This window comes from Heterodontus francisci, chromosome 17, assembly GCF_036365525.1.
Source record: "Heterodontus francisci isolate sHetFra1 chromosome 17, sHetFra1.hap1, whole genome shotgun sequence".
Taxonomy (NCBI): domain Eukaryota; kingdom Metazoa; phylum Chordata; class Chondrichthyes; order Heterodontiformes; family Heterodontidae; genus Heterodontus; species Heterodontus francisci.
The window spans coordinates 7,085,280-7,096,545 of record NC_090387.1 but is presented as its reverse complement, the minus strand read 5'-3'; the positions used below and the strand labels follow the sequence as shown (position 1 = coordinate 7,096,545).

The 11,266-nt window shown below is 41.5% G+C and overlaps 1 protein-coding gene across 1 annotated transcript; it reads left to right on the top strand.

The window, feature by feature from the left end:
* Positions 1-769: 769 nt before the first annotated feature.
* Positions 770-10,883, top strand: si:dkey-56m19.5 (fap1 adhesin). The gene is made up of 2 exons (XM_068048880.1): positions 770-857; positions 8,395-10,883. The coding sequence occupies exons 1-2, from the start codon at positions 770-772 to the stop codon at positions 10,326-10,328; spliced, it is 2,022 nt and encodes a 673-aa protein (XP_067904981.1). The 3' UTR covers positions 10,329-10,883.
* The last annotated feature ends 383 nt before the right edge of the window (positions 10,884-11,266 follow it).

The following is an 11,266-nucleotide window of genomic DNA, read 5'->3' as shown; positions in this document are numbered from 1 at the left end:
TTGTTGATTGCTTTCTCAGCATCTTCAGCGGAGATACTGGGGGAGCAAAAGAGTTGAGTGACCTTAAGGATTTCATGTTGCTTGAACTTGAGGCTTGCTGTACCAATTATTGTTTTTTTTTGGATGGGAGGGAACTATATTCTCCTGTAAAGCTCCCCAGTCTCATTCAATGAAAGTTGCAAATAGTGAAAAAGGTCTTGCATTTTTATGGCACCTTTCACAACCGCAGGACGTCCCAAAAGCGCTTTGCAGCCAATGAAATATTTACTGAGGGGCAGTCATGTTATTATGTCGGAAACGCTGTGCACAGCAAGCTCCTACAAACAGCAATGTGATAATGACCAGACAATCTGCTTCTTTAGTAATGTGGGTTGAGGGATAGATCTTGGCCAGGACACTTGGGGAGAACTGCCCTGCTGAGGGGTCTTTTACATCCAACAAGGTGCAGACGGGGCTTCAAGTTTAACATCTGATCGGGAATCCGGGAAAGGAGGAACAGGGAGTGGGCTGGATTGGCGTGAAAACTGGGCGGACTCTCTGACAATGGGGACAAACCATTAGCAAAAGGGACTGTTCATTCTACCTTTTTAAAAAAAAGACATAACAAATCAACTGTTTTAATGTCAAATAAAAGTGTGGGAAGGTTTGATGTTTAGAGGGAGGGAGAAACTGCCAATTGGAAGATGATGTACTCAAAGCGATTGAGTGGAAAGGGAATAAATTAGAGGCGGGGAGGAGACGCCGTAGCTCCGGCTTGGGTATCCTCCAGATGTCCCGCTCCGCCCCTCATTCGGTGCAGAGCCGGTTCGGCGAGTGGAGCAGGTCCTTGTGCTGCTGCCGAGGAGAAGCGCAGAGCGGTAGGTCCGTCCGGGAAGGGAGGCTCGCTGAGTCGAGGCTTTTTCTCTGTCTTGCGACGGGGAGGGTTCATTTTAATCTTTTTTTTTAATGTTGCTGGGGTTTGAAATTCTTTTGAGTCAGGGAGGGGTTTTCTAACCGAATCCGGCGCTTCAACTGCAGCTCCTGGGTTGGGATCCCAGTTGTATAAAGATGTTTGTTTGAGCCCCGAGGCCGGTGATGTTGCGGTGGGTTTTTTTTTGTTTCTTTGTTCTCCATGTGCTCGCTCCCTGTAACCAGGACCAAGACTTTTTACACTTTATTCCAGGACTGAGCTGCCCGCTCTCCTTCCCTGTGTCCAGTTTCATGTATTAACCGAGCAAAGCTGATTAGAGGGAACTACTGTCCCGTTTAGGAGGAACACTCGCCTCTCATTTAGAAGCGACTTTTCACCCCCTCCCCTCACGATTCTATTGTATCTTCGCTGCTCTTTAAAAGGAGTAGTGAGCCCCACGCCTGTCCCGTTTAAGCGTTGCTTTCTCCAATCTCCGACACGACATTGGAGCTGATTTCGGGAAGGCTCCTGTAGCTCAATAGCCCTGAGGAAGTCTGCTCTGCGCCGAACCTTCCAGATTCTGAATCTTATGTTGTGCCTTAAACATCCACTTAAATCATTTAGGAAATGCCCGAGTCATTTTTTTTTTGGACTGTTAGTGCAGAAGATTAATGAGATTCTAAACCGTGAACAAACTGTTAATTTTAATCCACTTTATTCGGGAGAAAATCCCCTGTGATCAGCTGCTACTGAAATATGCTGTGGTTTGTCCTCCTTTGAGTAACTGAGATCAGACAGTAATTGGAAGGGGAATAGATTCAACAATGAACCACTTAAACTAATCACTGCTTGTGCCTACATTAAGGAGCTGGGAAAGTCTGGGACTGCTTTCCATGCAGGAACACGCTCTATTATATTGAAATCCGTGACTTTAGAAAAATCTCAATTCAGCAAATGTTACGCTGCACCTTTCAGTGACTTGCATGTGGGAAACTGGAGTTTAACTTTTCAGCTCATTAAATAAACTTGGGAATGAAGAATCCTATACTCAGTTTAAAAACGCTTAAACTCAATGAGGGATGATTCACCACTCCAGATGGGAGTGAGTGAGCACTCGCCAGTCTGTAGTCCCAACTAATTTTAAAAATGGTTTGAATTCCTGGTCGAGACAGTCACATTGAGACATTCCATCTGTTCACCGAGGAAACTGAACCTGGGGTAGGATCAGCTCCCATGAATTTGCTGCAGTATTTATTCCTAAGAGGGTTTTGAAATTTAAAGCGCACGTTTGATCTAGTTCGTACGGGGATAAATTAGGTGAAATTCCTTCCAATTTACTGGCGCTTTCTCGCCGCTTGTTCAATGTGGCCAACAATTGAGAAGGGAATGAACCACTGACTGGGATAGTCCTACCTCCTGGAATATTCTAGTTGATTTCTCCCTGGAGGAGGAGAGGGAAACAAATAGGTGAAGGGGGTTTGAGTCGAGGCTAATTTCCTGGATGTATTAACGCATTTCACTGCTAGTTGTATGAGAAATTTGAGATGAGTAAAACTGGCCGGAGCTGTACTGGGTGTGGCGGCTACTTGCAGTGGCGATGAATTATCCTGTTAGTCTGGAGGGAGTAACAGGCGCTTTCAGCACCTGGGCTCGGTCATTCCAGGGTGTCCCAGCTGCTGATCTGTTTTACCTATTGATACTCTGAACAGCTCCGACGACAAATGCGGGATTGTCTCTTTCAACCTGTATCAATTCGTTTAGTTATGAACTAATAGTGACTGAAACATCGTTATCCGCTGTATTCCTGCGATTGGCCATGTTTCTGTGCTTTTCACTCCAGATAAGAAGCGCTCCCAGTTTAAACTCTGCTGGAGAGGGGGAGGCGGGTGGATTGGTACCTGGAAGGTCAGACTCCACCCTATCTTCACAGCGGGGCGTTGGTGTTGCACTCCATTTGCTCGCTATAATTGGTTTTGAGCGAGGCCCCAAGCTTTTATAACCATTCTTGTTTTGGCTTGATTTTAAGATTCTTTGCAACCTGAAATCTTAACGCTATTTTTCAATTGGCTCACAATGTCGATATTTTGCTGCTGGGTTACTTGTTTCTTCCATCGATGGATGAATTGGTTATGCAGAAAGCCCAGTTCCATCTTGAAGTAGATTAATCTGCAAGCGAGTCTTCACTTCAGGGATGCAGATCCTTTTTGATCAGCTCCTAATGTAGAAAGTGGCTTGTCCTATTGCTAGTTGTATGACAAAGAATGGGGCTAGAGCAATGATCTGGACTAAATGTCTTTCAATGTGCTTACTCCTTCAGCCTCTGCAAAGATGGATGAAGCAAGATTGGTTTTGACATTGAATTAACTTTATTCCTCCAGTAAAGGAAACATACAGAACAGCAGCATGATTGGATTTGCTTAGTTCAATCTAATTAAATTATTTCTGATCACATGAAAATAACTGTCCCAAATTCACTTATTAAAATCTACTATGGAGGCACTAGACAGCATGCGCACAAATTTAAAAATGATACCAAAACTGAGGTTATACTTAAATTAAACTGGCTGGGGTTTTCATAGGTAGAAAAGTTGAGGAAGAACCTATTGAGTGTCTCAAGATTATGGAAGGGTTTGGTAGTGTGGTGTGGTGGTCCATTCACTTGCTGAATGAATCAGTGTTTGAGGTATGAACAGTGGCACAGAGCAGTTGGGCTGAATATCCTGTGCTATAAATTCACAACTCTTGCATTCTGTAATAGTTTAAGGTAGGGCCTTCATGCTTCCCTGTCCAGACAGATCAAAGGGTTTTCAATTAAACAATGAATTATTCCTTATTTGAAGGAACTATATTAACCATCTCTATCTGAATTCAGTCTGCATCTCCAAATGGGGCTGCTGAGAATCTTTTTGAAATGAGTAACAGTTTGGAACAACTATCCTTTCTATAAAGAATCCTGGAAAAGTGTTCCTTCCCCTGAACTGTTGATTCCTTGTTTTTCCCAACTTTTTATATTTACCATTTATCTGGATTTGTGGGATGTGGGTGTTAATGAAGTCCACACCCAGGGGAAAAGGAGGGATTGGAGACCAGTGCAGCCCTCCATTAGTTACAATAAACCACTTGGGACCTTTTACATCTATATAACTCTAATATATGTTCACCAATTGAGTCATCACTGGCTTATTTACTAACCATGAAACAGTTTTGAGATTGTTACCCTATTGCTCCTGCTGATGTAGGAATGGATTGAATTAATTGACCTTGAGGCATGATTACTAAAAGTAATGCTTCTGCAATAGAGGCAGAAAAAATGGCCACTATACTGACCCCTATATATAAGCTTTAAATCTAAGCTGAGTAACCAATGTATCTTGTACACATCTACAAAAGGTTTGTTGTTTTTTGTACCTTTTTGTATGCTGTAAAGTTGTTTTATTTCCTTCACAGGTCAGGCATTTTGGTCTTCATTTCTAGCTTTGTAGCTCTGAATCTGGTTGCCTTTCAGTGGACAAATACATTACATGAAACTGCCTGAAACTAGCATTATGCCTGTTTTATTCAGATTGTTGAGCCTAGAAAGTAGATGCAACCAAAATGTGGGCTCTTTTCCTGGGTGGTGGAATCAAAGGGGGCAGCTGACCTATAATCCTCCCTTCTGTTATTGCTTCTCCCTTCACTTCCCCTCCCCCACCCACATGTGTCAAAGGGCTGCTCCTGGTCAGCTGTGCTGCCTCTGAAGCAACTTGCCTGAACTGCTGAAATGAAGCTAGAATCCAAATGTCAAGCTAGCCTCTTGCTGTCAATTTATAGACAATTTTTTTTCCAATGTCCTGAGATTGAACTTCTGTTTTATTGGACAGTTGAATTTTTAAGCTAGAATCTGTTTGGATGATAGAGTAGTTGAAGCTTTTTTCCATCCCACACCTCTTGTCAAGACACAGTAAGCTAAATGCAACATTGAGCTTTCTGAATGCCTGACTAACTCTATTGACGTAGGTAAGAGAAATCTAGTTCCTATGGTTGCCTGTTAAAACACTGGGGCTTAGTTTGAATTTGATTCCATATTTCAGTAGGTTTGCTCTTTACACATGGCAGATCCATTTCAATGATCTTTCTCCTAGTTCAGAGGGAACAGCTAGGCAGATTCTCCCATTTGTGCTGTACAGAACTTGCTGTATGCAAACTAGTTTTCAGGTTGATCTAGCAATTGCCCTCACTCAAGGGGTGGTGGGGAGGGGAGAAGGGAAACCAAAGGAAGATGGTTGTGCAAGTTGGAGGCCAATCCCATCAGCCCAAGGACATTGCTGCAGAAGCTCCTCATTCCAGTGTCCTAGGCCCAACCATCTTCAACTGTTGCATCAATGATCTTCCAAAGTCAAGTGAGGATGTTCTGTCCCATTTGCAACATTTCAGGTATGGACATCATTATCTGCATATAGTAAGACCTGGACAACATTCAGGCTTGGGCTGATGAGTGGAAAATAACGCTTGCACCACCCAAGTGCCAGGCAATGACTCTCTCCAACAAAACTAACCATCTCTGCTTGACATTCAATGGCATTAATATTGAATCCCTCACTGTTACCACTGATCATAAATATAACTGGACCAGCCATATACTGTGACTACAAGAACAGGTCAGAGGCTGGGTATTCTGAGTCACTTGGTTTTTCCCCAAAGCCTCCAAGTCAGGAGTATGCTGGAATACACTCCACCTGCTTGGATGAGTGCAGCTCAACACCATCCAAGATAAAGCAGCCTGTTTGATTAAGGTGATGGGTGGGGTGCCATTTATTGTTTCACCACTGCACCATGCCTGTGGTGTGTACCATCTAGAAGATACATTGAAGCAACTTGCCAAGCTTCAAGAGCACTCTTCCAAACCTGTAAACTCTTTCCTAAAAGGATAGCAGACACATAGGAACACCACCTGTAAGTCCCCATCCAAGCCCCACACCATCCTGACTTGGAACTATATTGCCATTCTTTCATGACCATTTGGTCAAAATCCTGGAACTCCCTCCCTAACAGCACTGGTTGCACCTACACAATGCAGACTGCAACAGTTCATATCACCACCTTGAGGACAATTGGGGATGGGCAATTAATGTTGGCTTTTAGCAGTGACATCTGCATCCTGTGAACAAAGTCCCAATTGGGATAGTGTAGGGGGCAACTGAGCTAAATCTTTAAACCTAAATCCCAGAGCTGACAGCCAACAAATTCCCTGCCATCCCCTAAGATTGAGTAGTTACTTGCAGACCTAAACTGGGTGCTAATATTTGCTCACTAGAATGGTGAGGGATTATTTCACAGATGAAATTAGAAATATAATTCTGCATCTATGTAATCTTTAAACAAGTGAACAGACTTTTGCCTCAAACACCTCTGGATGCTCTAAATTTAAAGTGGCTTTTGCTGCAACCTACAGTACATGCAGGATTATAGTTGGGTACTATGGATTTTTTCCCTCAGAATTTGTTGTAGCCTGGCTAATTGCATCTCGAGACTGAAACATGTTCAGTTTTGCAAATCCTGGCATGGTGTATTTGGCAGTTTCATGATTCAAGCTATCTTAATTTCTTGCACAGTATTGATTAACATAGCCAACCTAGATCAGGATTTGTGATGCTTTATTATCCCTTTGGACAGATGAAGCCAGCAGCGCTCAATTGTGAATCTGTATTCAGCTGTCTGTACACTTGGTTCAACTCTAAAGCCAACAATAGTGAAATCTAATGTTTTGAAATCTCATGTTTTGACATGCAAGAAGTGAGCAGCCATGTTTCAGAAATCGGGTATGTTAGAAGTCCATTTTTGAAAATGGAAGATCTACTTAAATATGCTATTGACTAATTCAGCTGTTGTCTTGTCAACAGACAATCCGTTTGCTAATGAGGTCAATACCAGTTTGCTGAAATACATCGGCAAGGGTTCTCTGGTTATTTAGTCTCAAGGTCATGGGGATGAGGTCTACTTTACTAGTGCACTAATGGCACTATTAAAAATGTAAGACAAAAGATGACAATCCAGATAAAACCCTAGAGTAAATCAATAAACCATGTATTCTGTAAAATCAAAACCAATTTTTTAAAAAGGTAAACTAACATCTTTCAGGAAAGGGCCTCATCTCTATGTTGTCTTGTTGCAGTCCAACTGAATTTTCATAATTTGCCATTTGGATATATACTAGAAGAGAAGGTGGATTTTGATTTTATCCAAGTTCATGTGCTTTTTACATGTAGGTTTAAGATCCTGTTAAGTCAAAAGCTCACTGCCCGTTGGGGCTTGTGATTGAAGTGCCCCCCCCCCCCCCCCACTCCCTAGGGAAGGACTTCAGGCTCAGCAGCCTGAAATAATTGCTAAAAGCCATTTTATAGCTGCATGTTTTTGGAAGCTGTCTGCTTGAACTAGATTACATCAATTCTTTTGTCCTGTCAGGATCTTCCAGCCACCAATTAATTCACTGTCTCATCAGATTTCCACCAACTTGGGCACCTACTCCTGAAGTTTACATTCATGTGAAAATGTATAGTCTATAATCTCCATAGGTTTTTATCTAGTTTGAACTGACTTGATTTTTTTTTATTCCTCCTCTGCTTCCTATTCAATTAGCTTGCCCTAGAGACCAAAATGTTCTCGATCTCTGGTCTGTGACACCATGTCTATATGGAATGCCTTTATTCAATTGCAACCCTGTCCGCGGTGGTTTATGGATGAGAGGATTGGGCTTGGCTGTTTTTAAAACTTTTCTACTAACTTCCTCAATGCCCTAGCATGAAGTAAGCTTGCAATTGACACTTCTGTAAGTGGGCAGTAATTGAAATGCCAGAGGGTGCTCTTCATCTGGGGTGGAGTAAATTGTCTTTAATTTGCCAATCATGCTTTGTGCAACAGGAACTTTGAAGCAATATCAAGCAATCCTAACCTTAGCCATCAGATGACCATTTTGTCTGGTTTGACTGCAGTATAATTTCTTAATGTAATGTTTACACTTGAGCAGGAAATGCCAGCATGACCATGTACAAATGAACATGATTTGAAAGCCACTTGTGAGGTGTGCCTAATTGCATCTTTTAGCAAACTTGTTATGCAACCTGAGGACAGGTGTGAACTTGAGCCTGAGCACAGATGGTGAGTGCTGGGATACCTAAAGTAACATTTTCACTCTTTTTCTCCCCTTCCTCAATCTATGTAGCTGAATTGCTAGTGTGGGGAAAGTATCAGCACAACCCCTGACCAAATCTCTATGGATGCAGCCTGTTTTGCCTCCTAATACTGTACTGCAGGTAACTTGCATACAGTCAATTACTATTGGAATTTGAAGTACTCCAGTGATTCTCTAATACTTAAGTCTTGAGTAAATTTCCAAGTGTTGAAACATTTTAATCCACCTTAGTTTATCCATGAATGAAAATGTGCCTTCTGTGGTGTATAATTTTATTTAAACCATATCCATAACCATAAACCATGCCACTTGACATCTCAATTCTTTCAATTTACAGTTAACAGCATGGGTGGAAGGCTGAGCAGAAAGAAGAGAGGCTATAATGTGAATGACCCAAAGGAGAGCAAAACTACTGCAGAGTCCAGTGAAAATCCTGAGGTGAAACCAGATGAGCCTGAAAATTCAGATGCTTCAAAGGAACCAGTCAAGACAACAGAAGTTGAGCTGCCTGAAGAGAAACCAGAAACTGAGGCTCCCAAAATGGCCAGTGAAATACCTGCAGAAAAACAAACTGGCTTGGCAACACCTGATACAAAAACTGAAACAGCAACTGTTCCAGCATTGAGTGCCTCTACTGATCTTGCACATGTTTCTGATGTACAACAAAGTGTAAGCCCTCAAAACTTGTTAAAAGCAACAAAACCACCTGACCAGGTGGAACACTGTCTCACAACAGAAGCTGAAGTGCAATCCAGCTGTACAGATATTGACCTGACTACTAAAGTTCTAGATGTGCCAGTGCCAAGTGGAGGTGAAACACAAATTGGTGCAATACCAGACTCTGGCTCCAATGAAGAAATCCAGGAGAAACTAGTTTTGGACAAAGAAACAAGTGTGACTGAAGACCCTTCAACTGAAAAATCAAGTCTGTGTGACTATGCTACAACAAAAATCATGGAAGATAAACAATTGGAAGAAAACTCTCATGTGAACCCAGAAGATAGCCAGGTGGAATCTAGTGAAGTTCCTGAGAGAATTTCTGCAATGAGTATGCATGAGTCAATTGTAAACCAGGAGAGGGCTTCTCTACAATCTGTTTTGAAAGAAAAAATTGAAAACTCTGTCCAGGAGGCCAAGTCTGAATCTGGATGTGTACCCCCTAAGGAAGCTGAGATACCAAAATTGTCTGAAATAACTCCAGAAACACCAACTGATATATTAAAAACTGAAATGTCAAGATGTGCTGAACTAGAGAAAAATATAGTTGGACCAGACACTCAAGATGAAAGTCAAGAAAAAGTGAGCGAATCTCTTCACCCCACTGTCCAAGTAGTAGCTGATGTAAAAACTGAACCATTTGCAGAGCATTCATTGGAGAGTCCAAACTATATGCGAGAGAACATAAATGTTGAAGCTCACAGCCAGTTAATGGAGGGATCGGGAAATCTATCCGTAGACACTTCAAGGGAAAACAGTGTACCAGAAAGTGTGACTGATGTATTCCCAGCAGAATCAAAGGATCCTGTGGCAGAATGTACTCCAGAGACTGGTGGTGCACCAGAAAATGGGCATGTAGTCTCAGCAGAATCAAATGATCCCTTGGTGGCAGAATCTGCTCCAGAGACATTTTCAAATGCAGAAAAGGAAGTGACTGAAACCAACTGTGAACAAACTCCAGAAATGATTAGCCACAAAGATCATGCAGAAGAAATATCCCTGCTTAAGACTAGTTCTGAACTAATACCAGATATTAAACTAACTGTGTATACTGAAACTTCACAAGAGAAAATAGAGATCAACACAGAGCTACCCACAAAGGGGTCTGAAGATGATGGAACACTTCCTGAAGAGAGTCTTGTGTCTGACTCTACTAATTCACATCCACTAGTTGAGAAACAATCAACTACATGTTCAGTTGAAATGGTGTTAGAAAAGGTGTCTTCTGATAAAGAAATGGATGATGCTTTGAAAGATCCTTTGCCTGAATCTAAAAGTTCTCCAAATGTTTCAGCAGAAGTGATTAAGACTGAGGAAACTAGTTCCCCAAAAACTGAAAATGGGGTGCCTGTAGATGGTGAAAAAAGTCTGAATGAATCCACTAGTAAGACTAAAGAGGACAATGAAGTCTCTGGAACAGTTGCAAATGGGACCTCTGTAGATGAAGTGAGGGACCACAGCAAATCCACAAGCAAAGCTGAAGTGAATGGCCAAAATGAAACTGAAGCTGATGGTCTTCAAGGCAGTACTTCTGATCTGGTGATCCAACAATAGAATGTAAAACCATTAAACAAGTCAGCCTCAAAGGAAACCATATCAAACTCAATTCAGGGCTGAGTAGATGTGAATGCTGAATGAGTCTGAAGCAAAAGCTCCAGAGTGCAAGCTTGATGAACCAAACAGCATGTGCAGAAAATGGAAGATTGATGAAATTTGGATTTTATTCAAACTGACTAGCACCTAGGTTTGACTTGAGTAAAGACTGAGCTTAACTGTGCTGCAAGTAGGAAAGACTCTCAACTTGCAGTATATGAATGAACTTGACTGGTTCCACAATCTTCCATTTGATTTTTTTTTTTTTCCTTGATACAGATGCCAAAAAACCACTAAGATCAAATCAAGACCCAGCTCTGCCAATAGCTTTTGGTATGCAAGATGTCAATATTGGTACTACATTTTTAAGGCATGTAATTAGTTTGTTCAGAACACTAAATGATAGCTAAACTGCAAATCTGAAGTTAAGGTAACTAGTAATCACCAATTCACAACCTGTTTGATTTGAAGTCAGTTACAATTAACTGGATAATGAGGATTTTAAAACTTTCAGTGCTTTGACAACTTAATAAATATTACCTGTCATACATGTGTTTTTGTTTTAAGTGTATCTTTGATACAGATTGCACACCTCAACATTGCACTGGCAGAAACTAGTGTCAGTTATCAAACCAAACTGAAGCTAAGGATCAACAATTTCACTATGTATTATGGTGTTATACCATACCAGCTAAGGCCCTTAACCTGTACTGAATTAGTTGACTCTAACTGGAGAAATAGTGCTGGTAATGTCACTAAACTAGTAATCCAGAGGCCCAGGCTAATTGGCTCAAATCTCACCATGCAGCTGGTGGAATTTAAATTCAAAATAATAAATATGGAACTTTTTTTAAAGCTAGTCTTTCATGGTGCCATGAATTCTTTGTTAAAACCCATCT

Coding starts and splice junctions, on each gene's coding strand:
- si:dkey-56m19.5 (XM_068048880.1), top strand. CDS start 770: ATGTCCCGCTCCGCCCCTCATTCGGTGCAGAGCCGGTTCGGCGAGTGG. Junction 858..8,394: donor CCGAGGAGAAGCGCAGAGCG/GTAGGTCCGTCC, acceptor TTCAATTTACAG/TTAACAGCATGGGTGGAAGG.